The sequence below is a fragment of the Malus domestica genome, chromosome 03, assembly GCF_042453785.1.
Source record: "Malus domestica chromosome 03, GDT2T_hap1".
In the NCBI taxonomy this organism is placed as follows: domain Eukaryota; kingdom Viridiplantae; phylum Streptophyta; class Magnoliopsida; order Rosales; family Rosaceae; genus Malus; species Malus domestica.
The window spans coordinates 20,271,584-20,286,601 of NC_091663.1; the positions used below are offsets into that span (position 1 = coordinate 20,271,584).

At 40.4% G+C, this 15,018-nt stretch overlaps 1 protein-coding gene across 1 annotated transcript in view; it reads right to left on the reverse strand.

Moving 5' to 3' along the window:
* The window catches only part of LOC103427262 (protein DGS1, mitochondrial), a 28,943-nt gene that overhangs the window by 12,531 nt on the left and 1,394 nt on the right, over positions 1-15,018 (reverse strand). The window contains exons 2-7 of the mRNA XM_029099977.2: positions 6,222-6,336; positions 4,920-5,123; positions 4,033-4,170; positions 3,730-3,891; positions 3,245-3,439; positions 1,237-1,337 (exon numbers count right to left, since the gene is read on the reverse strand). Coding sequence (XP_028955810.1) covers positions 1,237-1,337; positions 3,245-3,439; positions 3,730-3,891; positions 4,033-4,170; positions 4,920-5,123; positions 6,222-6,336 — 915 coding nt within the window. The remainder of the gene's footprint in view (positions 1-1,236; positions 1,338-3,244; positions 3,440-3,729; positions 3,892-4,032; positions 4,171-4,919; positions 5,124-6,221; positions 6,337-15,018) is intronic.

Genomic DNA, 15,018 nt, shown 5'->3' on the forward strand with positions numbered 1-15,018 from the left:
CTATAAATAACTTCTCCGTCTGAGCAATTCCTTGCACCAAGTCTCCAAGATCTTCCCAAAATTTCTCCTTCGAACTCGTATCCAACCCTACTTGAGGTGCGTACGCACTAATCACATTGATAAGTTCTTGTCCTATTACAATCTTGATTGCCATGATTCTATCTCCTACCCTCTTGACATCTACAACATCTTGTACCAAGGTCTTGTCCACGATGATGCCAACACCGTTTCTCGTTCTATTTGTGCCCGAATACCAAAGTTTAAACCCTGAGTTTTCTAGATCCTTTGCCTTACTACCAACCCACTTAGTTTCTTGTAGGCACATAATATTTATCCTTCTCCTCACCATAACTTCCACTACTTCCATAGATTTTCCCGTTAAGGTTCCTATATTCCACGTTCCTAAACGCATTTTGCTCTCTTGAACTCTACCCTTCTGTCCTAGCTTCTTCACCCTCCCCCGTCTAATAGGATCAAAGTACTTCTTTTGTGTGTCCCGGGTAAAGTTGATAGGAGCATATGCTCCCAAACAACTTTGAGTGGAGTCGTTCGAAAAGAAGTTTCTATGGCCCCCTTGCTCATTTAACACTGCATCCGGGTGCCGATGGAGATACAGCGACCCTTGCTCACTTATCACTGTGCTCAGGCCACACAGCGCGCCACTTACGGGTGACGCCCTAGCTTTAGCGCGAACCAGTTTAGCAAAATAAACTAACGCTGGATGTGCTATGTGAATGTGATAAAAGGATAAATAAATAGAACACAAACCCAGTGATCTGCAAAGAATAAGTTTCGTTAGTATAATCAAAGGATATAGTAATATTCCCTTCTGCCTCTTAAAAACACTTTTTTTTGATAAATTTGAGAAACACTCTATAAAACAAAAAGGGAAAATTGTAGCAATACACCCAAACTAAAAGGGTAAAATCTTTATTAACTACACCTATTAATGTAAGTCACAGGTAGCACAAGTGATCCAAAGCCCGCGGAATAAAATATGAAATGTAGAAGGATTTAACAGTTAGAAAGAATAGTTTTCTAAACCACTGCATTAATTGTGAATTGAACATCCCCTCCTTCCACTAAAAAAAAGGGCAACTGCCCACCACTGACGTAAGACTTGATAAGTCACAATCTGCATGTTGATCACTTTTATGACTTGAGAAATGTGAATGGCATGATCAGCATTTTACTACCCACAGTTTAAGCAAGCAAGGGGGAGATAAAAACATTAACCTGTGTAGAGAATTAGAAGTTAGTTGCACTTCTTCGTGATCCATCATTCCTTTATGTCTTTTCCTGAATGTCTCAAAGAGTTCATCTCTAATAGACAGAAGCTAGGAAAAATTGAGTCAACATATAGCTGAAGTCATTAGAATATATTCAGATGTTTATATAAATATGAAAAAGGTTATTTGCATGTACAGGAGAGAGAGAGAGAGAGAGAGAGAGAGAGAGAGAGAGAGAGAGAGAGAGAGACGAAGGTTGAGGTCAGAAGTGAGTGCCATCTTTTTAATAATGAGATAATACTTCAAACCAAAACTTTCAGTAAAAACAGAACAATTACAATACGCTTAATTCTCAAGGATGCATATTAAAGGCTGGATGATATAAATTTTAAATGGAAAAGATCATCCTGGTTCTCAACAATATGGGCTAAGTGGACTCTTCACATCTTTTCCTGCAATCTACGATAGGAGAAACTGAGAGGGGTTTGGCTAACAGGCACTCTGGCAAGATAAGACACGAGCATACTTTGATCAATATCTCAAAGCCAACAAGGGGAAGCTCTCTCTGAGGTGCTATTGGAGCAAATCACGTAGTAAAATTTTTTATTTTTATAAAGAGACAATATTATAAGAAGAAAGGGGAAAGCAAAGAGGGCGGTCAAGAAAATCACCCAAAACAGAAAACAGAATAAACACAGCCAACCAGAAAAGCTAAAACACCCAAACACCAATTATTAGGCTGCCCCTTCCAATCTAAACAAATTATAGAGAGAGATTCCTGGGAAAACTGAGGCCCAAAGGGCAGACAAAAACTGAACTCTATCCCGTAGGTCCGCTAAACCGACTCTAGCATAATCTTCGAATATATCTACCTGGGGTTCTCATGTAATGGCTGACGAGATGGGTTCCTTTAGTGATACCGAAAAATAAATTCGAGCTCTTAATCGATAATATAATCCATCCAACTTAAGTAACAAAATACCGCACGTATTTGAACTGCTAATGTCTGCTATAGCTTCCATGAAGAGTAAAACAATTTATCTGGCTGTCAGATGCACTCTGAATTTTATTTTTTTACCTCTTCAGAGAGGAGACGCGAGAAATTAATAAAAACTGAGGAGAAGATGTCCTCTAAAATGGCAAAGACAAAAAAGCAGAAGCATCGTCCACATTCACCATAGCAACTATATAACATATCCAAGATTAAAAAATGAAGGTGTTGAGAAACAGCATTGCAATTTGAAATAATAACAGAAAATGAACTCTCCCTAATCTCTGAAGATACCAAAGCTCGAAACATAACCCCTTCCAACAAATAATCCACCTCTCACCCCCCCCCCCCCCCTACATCCCAAAATCTGTCTACTCCTTTCCACCAAATTCTTTTTTTATCACTGTATCCACCTCTCACGCCACTACATCCCAAAATCTGTATAGTCCTTTCCACCAAATTTATCACTGTGCCTCTTTCTTCCTCCAACTTACTTGTGCTTCTTACAAATAATGCCACACATGTAGCTGGAATCTCCCAGCCCAAATTAGCCTTCACGAATAACCTCAGCCAAACAATCAATGCTACTGGACTGTGCAAAAACAGATGACCCATTCTCAGCATCTTTTATCACAATTCACACACCAATGTCGACAGTACAGACACAAAAAGAGGTGTTCTCCTTTGAACCATATCGCAAATATTGCACTGAGCACTATCGAAGCTAATACCCTTAGGGTGTATTCAATTGAGATTTTAAAGGATTTTTATGGAATTATAAATCCACGGATTTTGATGGAGTTTTAAATAAATTACATAGACTCCATGGAAATATATCACAAATTTAAGCCTCCGAGAAACTTCTATCAAAGGTTAATTTATAAAGTGATCATCTGAAAATATAAACTTCATGTCAAGACAGTTACATGGCACCATAGCTTCCTTCACTTTCAGTCAAATAGCATAACAAATATTTTTTAGAGCAGCAGAAAATTAAAGCACGACATAAGTTGAACAAATATACCGGTTGCTCCACATGATCGCTAAAGAAGCTGACTGTTGAATCCCTCGCTTCACGAACCCAATTGTCAATGTCAGGACTTCCCATCAGACTACTATGTCCTATAAGCCACACAGAACAAACTGAGAAGCCAACCGCACCACATGTATAACGGATCCAATATTGTGTTACCTTCCTTGGTTTACGATGTTTGCAAACCTATCACATAAATAAATCAAAGAAAAAGTATAAAGAAGTATATGAAAAAGAAAAACAGGAAATAAAATAAATTAAAATAAAAAAACGAAAGGCAACTATTTCCTGCATATTGTCAAAAGATGGATAAAGTATATAAACAAGAACCAATCATAAGCCAGTTGATACACATATGATCTATCAGCTGCTTCAAATTACAAGGTACTACCCGTATGCCAGATAATCATTTCATCCAGCTTCCCCAACAAAAGCTATACTTAATTCGATAGAGAAAATGTGGCAGAAGCTCTTACAATAGAAGACAAGTAAGAATCGAGCTTGTCCAGATTCTGATAAACCAAATTGATAGCATCCTTAATTTCACAGTCTGTCCACTGAGATCCTTCTTGATTTATTTCCGGGAGTTTCTCAAATAGTAGTGGAACTGAATAGCTGCCCTCAACAGACGAATCAACCTGCATGGCAATTAAATATACATATTACAATGGTTTTCATGTTTCGTGCTTGATTCTCTTTTTGAATTTCAGATGGTGAAACAATCTTGACAATAAGGCTACCACCACAATAAAATCAAGTTCGAATGTTCAAGAAGCTACCTGCCGCATTGCATGCACATGGCCAACAGATGCCTCTAGTTTGAAGAATAAGCCATTAATTCTAATTAGTAAGGAAGGCAATGAATTCTCTGGATCGCTCACTAATCCGTCTCCAAACTTGTCAATTTCCATGTAAACCTATACAAACCACGATTGACATACATCATATTCAGATATGTGTGCGTGCGTGCACGTGTGTGTGTGTGTGTGTGTGTGTGTGTGCATGTGTCTCTGTTTGTGTGTCTGTGTGTGCGCGTGTTGTGGGTATTCTTAAGAGGATCCCTTTGGAAGAATAGTTGAGAGGGTTGTTCCTCACACTCCACAATGAGGTTCAATAATCCAAACTGACTACAGTTTAGATCTCCATCCAAGAACCATGCCTACGAAAAATCATTGAAATCCAAAATCGTTTGACAATTTGATTATCATATATTTAGTTCTTTTAGAAGAAAGATTGTGTCCGTCTATTTCTTATGTTATTGTTTGATGACCATATGATTTTGGATTTTGGTGATTTTTTGCAAGGACGATCTTTGAATGAAGTCCTAAAAGTTAAACAATGTGGATTAACGGATAGCTTTGATGGTTGGGCTCAACTACAATCCTTTTTCTAGTAGAAAGGGATCCCTCTTATGAAGCTCTCATTGTATGTATGTGTGTGTGTATATACTATCTATCTACATATATATATATATACAACAACAACAAAGCCTTTTCCCACTAAGTGGGGTCGGCTATATAAATATATATATATATATATATATATATATATATATTTGTGTGTGTGCTGAAAAGAAAATATAAGAGGGCTATAATTGGTCATCTCTCTCCTCAAAAAATTAGAGACCATATTCAAATTAACAATATATGAACAAGGTAAAGCAAACCTGGGCCAAAAATGTGGCGAGAGAACATCTCAAGCTAGTTAATATAGTTATCCGTTCAGATATGTGAGCAGATGCAGAGAGGGATATACTCTGTATAGAAGAACCTTCAGCAATGCATCCACGTATCAGCTGAATTGCACCTTCAATAAAAGCATGTGGCCCTCTCTCTAACACCATAAATTTAACTTTTTGAGCATTAGATCCCTGAAATCAGATATATCAAACATAAGTCTGATTGTGTATCATTTGTATATAACATCAATATTTGTGCATGGTTTATTCAAATCATAGCCAGCACAGACAGACGCATAAATGCAGGAACGTAGCCATGATTTGCATTGTGTGGGGGAAACCCAGAAAGTAAACTGTATTTGTTTTATTTCTAGTAACAGAATGTGGCTGGTAAGATCAATTGTTATATTACCATTTTACCCAGTTGTTAACAGATGCATTACCTGCTACAAGCTATAGTCAAAGACAACCGCTTATATGTAGCTTATCTTCAATTTAACAACATAACAAGAAAATTAACTAACTATATGTGGCTTATACACAATATGATGATAGGAACGATTTAAAATTATGTAAAACAATCTCAATGTCACAAAGATTTAAGGTTGGTGTTAATAAAGAAAAGTTAAGGGAAAGTGGTAGAGTGAAGGAAAACAAAAAGTTCTTGCATGAGCAGGAAAGGACTTTTCTTATTTGAATAACAGAGGAAGCTTTGCCTTCTGTGTGAACCTGCTTGGTGAAAATTTGGAACTGCCCCACCTAACATAAAAATATGAAAAACAACTAACACAAAGAAAACACCTGCTGATTCTAATCTCCAGGTCCTTGAATGTGGCCTGGTTGATACCAAGCGAACCCTTTCCACCAAAAGTTGTTGAACCATCATGACCAAACAATTTATACATCCCGTGGCACAGATCCTTCAACACTTGCTTCTCAAAACCGATTTTGAACCTTCCCAAACTGGCTTATTTCCAGTAATTTAGTATATCATCTGTTTATTTTTCTCAAAAACAACTTTTTGCTCATGAAATTGTGTCACCTAAAACGCTTTAACCTCCCAAATCCTAGCTTCCAGCAGAACTTCAGCAGTAAACTCAGAAAAGGCTGGCAACTCTTCTTTCTATGTCATTCATCAAATAGGGAAGCTTCTGTAGTTTAGACATTTTGATAGGTTCTTTCGTGATATGTTTCTTTTTTGTTTTGTTTATATTTTCACATGTTTTTATTTGCATTCCCCTCTTTCTGTAATCTATAATGTAATTAATGATGTTGTGTTTTATTTCTCACCTCAGCCCTAGATTGCCAAAACTGCAAGTTCTTCTGGATATTATGCAAATTGTAGAAGATGTGTTCCAACATATCATGTAGAACATCAAAAACTCTAGATGCCTCTGTCGATACCCTGCATATTTAAAGAAACAAACATTTAAATGTCTTCATTTATCACTAATATGATCCAATAGTACAAAAACAATGGCATTCTTCCAACAAAGCATGATATTTGTTGATCAAAATAAATTTAACCATCTCATAATAACAAAAGTGATAATTCATGGGCACTGATTCAAGCATCATGTTTCAGTACAAGGGCGTTACGTAGATTTTATAAATTCATGGAGTCCATGAATTTTATTTGATTTCTATACTACATAGAATTTGACTGAATTGTATGTGGAATTTAATGAAGTTTGTTAAACTTCAAACATAGAGTTTGAAATATATTTATAGGCTTGATTTTCTCTACTACATAGAATTTAACTGAATTGTATGTGGAATTTAATGAAGTTTGTTAAACTTCAAACATAAAGTTTGAAATATATTTATAGGCTTGATTTTCATGGAATTTTAACGGCCAAATAGAATACTGTTGTCATGCTTACTTTGGCAGTTAAAATATTTATAAAAAAATAAAAAATAAAAACTATTTAACATTTCATATACACATTACCCTAAAATCAGTATTTTGGAAAGTATTACTATTAACTACAATTATTATAATGAAAAGGATCATAAAAATATGCATAGTGAAAATAAAAATTAATAGGGTAAGCAAAATATTGAACTACAATTATAGAAAACAGACTTTTTTTTTTCTTCTTTTTTCGGTTAACAACACCCCCACCACCACCAAAAGCCAAACTTGTAAGTTTGTAACGCATACAAACAAGAAAAGAACAGAGAGGAAGTTGAAGTACAAGCCTTGATAGCTGGGTGACAAATCATTAGCCCCTGTAATACCACTAGCTCAGAATAATCTTATTTTCCACTGTTCATTTTTTTCCTTTTTATACAACAACAACAACAAAGCCTTTTCCCATTAAGTGGGGTCGGCTATATGAATCCTAGAACGCCATTGCGCTCATTTGTGTCATGTCCTCCGTTAGATCCAAGTACTCAAGTCTTTTCTTAGGGTCTCTTCCAAAGTTTTCCTAGGTCTTCCTCTACTCCTTCGGCCCCGAACCTCTGTCCCGTAGTCACATTTTCGAACCGGAGCGTCAGTAGGCCTTCTTTGCACATGTCCAAACCACCGGAACCGATTTTCTCTCATATTTCCTTCAATTTTGGCTACTCCTACTTTACCTCGGATAACCTAATTCCCAATCTTATCCTTTCTCGTGTGCCCATACATCCCACGAAGCATCCTCATCTCCGCTACACCCATTTTGTGTACGTTGATGCTTCACCGCCCAACATTCTGTGCCATACAACATCGCTGGCCTTATTGCCGTCCTATAAAATTTTCCCTTGAGCTTTAGTGGCCTACGACGGTCACACAACACGCCGGATGCACTCTTACACTTCATCCATCCAGCTTGTATTCTATGGTTGAGATCTCCATCTAATTCTCCGTTCTCTTGCAAGATAGATCCTAGGTAGCGAAAACGGTCACTTTTTGTGATCTTCGCTAGATTGCTCCGGTCATTAGTGTGGATAAGTATATAAATGGATATAGATAGGAAAGCAAACACAAGATATACGTGGTTCACCCAGATTGGCTACGTCCACGGAATAGAGGAGTTCTCATTAATTGTGAAGGGTTTACACAAGTACATAGATTCAAGCTCTCCTTTAGTGAGTACAAGTGAATGATTTAGTACAAATGACATTAGGAAATATTGTGGGAGAATGATCTCGTAGCCACGAAACTTCTAAGTACCGGAGTGTGGTATCGTCTTGACTTGCCTTTATCTGTCTCATAGGTAGATGTGACATCTTCTCTGGAAGTACTCTTCCTCCATCCAGGGGTGGTATCTGTAACTGGTGGAGATGCACAAGGTAATGTATCAATTTCACTTGAAGCTTACTTGTAGTTTCATGCTTGGTCAAGCGAGATACAAACCATGTAGTAGGAGTCCCCCAAGTCGCCGAGCTGGGGGATCTGCTGAAAGAGGTGACAGACAAGGTAAGCAATCAGAGCTCCGGCTGATTGTTCACATTCTCCCTATCTTGCAGGCAGCATGAAGGATAAAGAGAAGAAAAATGAGGAGAGATGATATGGGATACTTTTGCTTTTGAAGAAGTAACTTTCCACAGGCTTATTCTTGAACTGGGCTGGAGGGTTTTCTGGTTTCCTCCAGAGTATAAGGCCGACTGAAGAATTTGAGGGTCAAAACAAGTCCATCAAATCTAGAGTACGTTCGACCCTGCTGATATGGGATACTTTTGCTTTTGATAGAGTAGTGGATGTATCGGCACGTGTGCTGTTACGCTTGTCTCCACATGCTTCCTTGTATCCTTCTCACTTGCCCTATCTGTTCCTCAGGCAGATGCGGTATCTTCCCTGGAAGCATAAGATGTTGAAGATGAGTACTCGAGAGCAATGCCAGGTAAGTAATCAGGTAAGGGGTTCCAGGCAGTCAGTTCCTGGCTGGAAGCTTGATTCCAAGTGCTGACTGATTGCTCTCTTTCTCCTTGTCTTGCAGGTATGAACAAGGCCAAAGGAAAAGACAGGGAAAAAGCATGATATGGGATACTCTTGCTTTTAACCCTGATGATATGAGATATTCTTGCTCTAGTATAGCTTGTTTACAGAGGTATTATCGGGGGGAAAGAAAGCTGAATATTTCGAAAGGCTTTGTTGGGAGTGCCCTCTCAGATAAGAGAAAGGGTTGAGCATTTTTGCAGGTCTGCCTGTCTGTTAGGGATGGAAGTCGACATATATAGGAGTCTCCCTAACATCAAGTAATAATGCTATTCCTTTACCCTGCTTGGTTATAGCACGGTAGTGGGAGCTGCCAGCTTCACATGTTTTAACTCTGTCAGAGCACTTTGAAAAAGTGGTTTGTGGTATCTGGAAAGCTGCTGTTGCGTGTGAAGATTACAGACCTGTCAGGGGTCTGGCTCTCGAGATTCGGAGAACGATGCCTCTTCGATTTTGAGAAAGCAATCCTGCTGGGGGTCTGGCTCTCGAGATTCGGAGAGCGGTGTCTCTTCGATTTTTGAGAAAGTAATCATGTTGGGAGTCTGGCTCTCGAGATTCGGAGGGCCGTGCCTCTTCGATTTTGGAGCAAGCAATCTTGTTGGGAGTGTTTTCTCGAATGTGAGTAAAGGTTGGGCATGTTTGCTAGTCTACCTTGCCACGAAGCACAGAGGTTGACACACAGGGACTTTCCAATTATCCAGCAGTGGTACTATTCCTTTACCCTCTCTTCGATTTTGAGAAAGTAATCATGTTGGGAGTCTGGCTCTCGAGATTCGGAGGGCGGTGCCTCTTCGATTTTGGAGCAAGCAATCTTGTTGGGAGTGTTTTCTCGAATGTGAGTAAAGGTTGGGCATGTTTGCTAGTCTACCTTGCCACGAAGCACAAAGGTTGACACACCGGGACTTTCCAATTATCCAGCAGTGGTACTGTTCCTTTACCCTCTCTTCGATTTTTGAGAAAGTAATCATGTTGGGAGTCTGGCTCTCGAGATTCGGAGGGCGGTGCCTCTTCGATTTTGGAGCAAGCAATCTTGTTAGGAGTGTTTTCTCGAATGTGAGTAAAGGTTGGGCATGTTTGCTAGTCTACCTTGCCACGAAGCACAGAGGTTGACACACCGGGACTTTCCAATTATCCAGCAGTGGTACTGTTCCTTTACCCTTGTGGGTAATAATATGGTAGCTAGACCTTCAAAATTTATGTGTCTAAACTTTGTTAGTGTTGTTTCTTTGCAATTCTTTTACCCTTCTTGGTCAGAGCGATGTAGTGGGAGCTGCAAGCTTCACGTGTCTCAACTTTGTCAGAGAACTTTGGCAAAGTTATCTGTGGTACCCATGAGCTACTGTTGTGTGTGGGAAGTGGGTGATTGAACAGTACGATTCATGTGCTTTCTACTTCGCCAGAAATCTTCGACAGAATGCCCATAATTTCCGCAAAGCTGAGTGTGCGTGTGACAGGTGCTGACAAGGCTGGAAAAGTAGGTGCCTCTTCGATTTCTGAAATCGGCCCTCATGGTCTCTGATCAGCCCAGCTTTTGAGAAAGCAAGCCTCTTCGATTTCTGAGATCGGCCTTTGTGGTCTTTGAGCAGCCCAGCTTTTGAGAAAGCAAACACCTCTTCGATTTCTGAGATCGACCCTCGTGGTCTCTGAGCAGCCCAGCTTTTGAGAAAGCAAACGCCTCTTCGATTTCTGAGCAGGCGCCTCTTCGATTTCTGAAGCTTCGTCGAGTGCAGATTTTTATAGGGGCTGACATTAAGTTCCAAAGCACACTTGAATATCCACCAGTAGAAGCTCCATTCTTGCACTTCTAAGATCTTGATTTGTCCGACCTCTTCTCTCTTCAACACATTTGAAAATGTCTGGCCCCTCCGACCGTCGTTTTGACTTGAACCTTGTTGAAGAGGCAGCCCCGCCTTCTCCAGACAACATATGGCGCCCATCCTTCGTCTCCCCTACTGGTCCTCTTACCGTTGGGGATTCCGTGATGAAAAATGATATGACCGCTGCGGTAGTGGCCAGGAACCTTCTCACTCCCAAAGATAACAGACTACTTTCCAAACGGTCTGATGAGTTGTCTGTTAAGGATTCTCTGGCTCTTAGTGTTCAGTGTGCAGGTTCTGTGTCTAATATGGCCCAACGCCTATTTGCTCGAACCCGCCAAGTTGAATCATTGGCGGCTGAAGTGATGAGTCTCAAACAGGAGATTAGAGGGCTCAAGCATGAGAATAAACAGTTGCACCGGCTCGCACATGACTATGCTACAAACATGAAGAGGAAGCTTGACCAGATGAAGGAATCTGATGGTCAGGTTTTACTTGATCATCAGAGATTTGTGGGTTTGTTCCAAAGGCATTTATTGCCTTCGTCTTCTGGGGCTGTACCGCGTAATGAAGCTCCAAATGATCAATCTCTGATGCCTCCTCCTTCTAGGGTTTTGTCCAGTACTGAGGCTCCGAATGATCCCCCTCCGGTGCCTTCTCTTTCTGGGGCTCTACCGACTGCTGAGACTTCTCCTAAGCAACCTTTGTGAAGGCTCCCTCTTGTTTGTTTATTTTGACTCAAGTATATGTACATATTTGTAACTTATCAGGGATATCAATAAATAAGCTTTCCTTCATTTCAACGTATTGTGTTAAATACACCAAAGCCTTCTTCGCTAAGTTCTTTGAATTTTCTTTTGTTGAAGCTTGTATGTTGAAGCTTTGTGAGTGGAGCATATAGGTTGAGGTAGTGTTCCCTTAATTTCCCGAGTGAGGAAAACTTCTCGGTTGGAGACTTGGAAAATCCAAGTCACTGAGTGGGATCGGCTATATGAATCTTAGAACGCCATTGTGTTCTGTCCTGTGTCATGTCCTCCGTTAGATCCAAGTACTCTAAGTCTTTTCTTAGGGTCTCTTCCAAAGTTTTCCTAGGTCTTCCTCTGCCCCTTCGGCCCTGAACCTCTGTCCCATAGTCGCATCTTCTAATCGGAGCGTCAGTAGGCCTTCTTTGCACATGTCCAAACCACCGTAACCGATTTTCTCTCATCTTTCCTTCAATTTCGGCTACTCCTACTTTACCCCGGATATCCTCATTCCTAATCTTATCCTTTCTCGTGTGCCCACACATCCAACGAAGCATCCTCATCTCCGCTACACCCATTTTGTGTACGTGTTGATGCTTCACCGCCCAACATTCTGTGCCATACAGCATCGCCAGCCTTATTGCCGTCCTATAAAATTTTCCCTTGAGCTTCAGTGGCATACGGCGGTCACACAACACGCCGGATGCACTCTTCCACTTCATCCATCCAGCTTGTATTCTATGGTTGAGATCTCCATCTAATTCTCCGTTCTTTTGCAAGATAGATCCTAGGTAACGAAAACGGTCGCTCTTTGGTATTTCTTGATCTCCGATCCTCACCCCTAACTCGTTTTGGCCTCCATTTGCACTGAACTTGCACTCCATATATTCTGTCTTTGATCGGCTTAGGCGAAGACCTTTAGATTCCAACACTTCTCTCCAAAGGTTAAGCTTTGCATTTACCCCTTCCTGAGTTTCATCTATCAACACTATATCGTCTGCGAAAAGCATACACCAAGGAATATCACCTTGAATATGTCCTGTTAACTCATCCATTACCAACGCAAAAAGGTAAGGACTTAAGGATGAGGCTTGATGTAATCCTACAGTTATGGGAAAGCTTTCGGTTTGTCCTTCATGAGTTCTTACGGCAGTCTTTGCTCCTTCATACATATCCTGTATAGCTTGGATATATGCTACTCGTACTCCTTTCTTCTCTAAAATCCTCCAAAGAATGTCTCTTGGGACCCTATCATACGCTTTTTCCAAATCTATAAAGACCATGTGTAAATCCTTTTTCCCATCTCTATATCTTTCCATCAATCTTCGTAAGAGATAGATTGCCTCCATGGTTGAGCGCCCTGGCATGAACCCGAATTGGTTGTTCGAAACCCGTGTCTCTTGCCTCAATCTATGCTCAATGACTCTCTCCCAGAGCTTCATTGTATGACTCATTAGCTTAATTCCCCTATAGTTCAAGCAATTTTGTACATCGCCCTTATTCTTGTAGATAGGCACCAAAGTGCTCATTCGCCACTCATTCGGCATCTTCTTCGTTTTCAAAATCCTATTGAAAAGGTCAGTGAGCCATGTTATACCTGTCTCTCCCAAAACTTTCCACACTTCGATTGGTATATCGTCTGGGCCTACTGCTTTTCTATGCTTCATCTTCTTCAAAGCTACACCCACTTCTTCCTTCTGGATTCTACGATAAAAAGAGTAGTTTCTACACTCTTCTGAGTTACTCAACTCCCCTAAAGAAGCATTCCTTTCATGTCCTTCATTGAAAAGATTATGAAAATAACCTTTCCATCTGTCTTTAACCGCGTTCTCTGTAGCAAGAACCTTTCCATCCTCATCCTTGATGCACCTCACTTGGTTTAGGTCATTTGTCTTCTTTTCCCTTGCTCTAGCTAGTTTATAGATATCCAACTCTCCTTCTTTGGTATCTAGTCGCTTATACATATCGTCATAAGCCGCTAACTTAGCTTCTCTCACAGCTTTCTTCGCCTCTTGCTTCGCTTTTCTATACCTTTCACCATTTTCATCGGTCCTATCCTTGTATAAGGCTTTACAACATTCCTTCTTAGCCTTCACATTTGCTTGTACCTCCTCATTCCACCACCAAGATTCCTTTTGGTGTGGGGCAAAGCCCTTGGACTCTCCTAATACCTCTTTTGCTACTTTTCGGATACAACTAGCCATGGAATCCCACATTTGGTTAGCTTCCCCCTCTCTATCCCACACACACTGGGTGATTACTTTCTCTTTGAAAATGGCTTGTTTTTCTTCTTTTAGATTCCACCATCTAGTCCTTGGGCACTTCCAAGTCTTGTTCTTTTTTCTCACTCTTTTGATATGTACATCCATCACCAACAAGCGATGTTGATTAGTCACGCTCTCTCCTGGTATAACTTTGCAATCCTTACAAGTTATACGATCCCCTTTCCTCATTAGAAGAAAATCTATTTGTGTTTTTGACGACCCACTCTTGTAGGTGATCACATGTTCTTCTCTCTTCTTAAAGAAGGTGTTGGCTAAGAAGAGATCATATGCCATTGCAAAATCCAAGATAGCTTCCCCATCCTCGTTTCTCTCCCCAAAACCATGGCCACCATGAAAACCTCCATAGTTGCCTGTCTCCCTGCCCACGTGTCCATTTAAATCTCCTCCTATAAATAACTTCTCCGTCTGAGCAATTCCTTGCACCAAGTCTCCAAGGTCTTTCCAAAATTTCTCCTTCGAACTCGTATCCAACCCTACTTGAGGTGCGTACGCACTAATCACATTGATAAGTTCTTGTCCTATTACAATCTTGATTGCCATAATTCTATCTCCTACCCTCTTGACATCTACAACATCTTGTGTCAAGGTCTTGTCCACGATGATGCCAACACCGTTTCTCGTTCTATTTGTGCCCGAATACCATAGTTTAAACCCTGAGTTTTCTAGATCCTTTGCCTTACGACCAACCCACTTAGTTTCTTGTAGGCACATAATATTTATCCTTCTCCTCACCATAACTTCTACTACTTCCATAGATTTTCCCATCAAGGTTCCTATATTCCACGTTCCTAAACGCATTTTGCTCTCTTGAACTCTACCCTTCTGTCCTAGCTTCTTCACCCTTCCCTGTCTAATAGGATCAAAGTACTTCTTTTGTGTGTCCCGTGTAAAGTTGATAGGAGCATATGCTCCCAAACAACTTTGAGTGGAGTCGTTCGAAAAGAAGTTTCTATAGCCCCATTGCTCATTTAACACTGTATCCGGGTGCCGATGGAGATACAGCGACCCTTGCTCACTTATCACTGTGCTCAGGCCACACAGCGCGCCACTTACGGGTGACGCCCTAGCTTTAGCGCGATTTCGTTCTGGATTCATTTTCATAAGGATTCGACGTGATCATGGAGTGCCGGCTGTCGACTACCTCGTAACTTGTAGGTTCAATAAATATTTAAGCACGTGTGCATACAGGTCTACTCTCGATGGTGTCTTCAAACGATCTACAAATTCAGTCAAATCCTTCATGTTCACAAGCAGGGTCTGCATCTTACATCCACCAAAGTGAAGGGGAAAAGGCTAGACTTGTTATAGCCCATAATT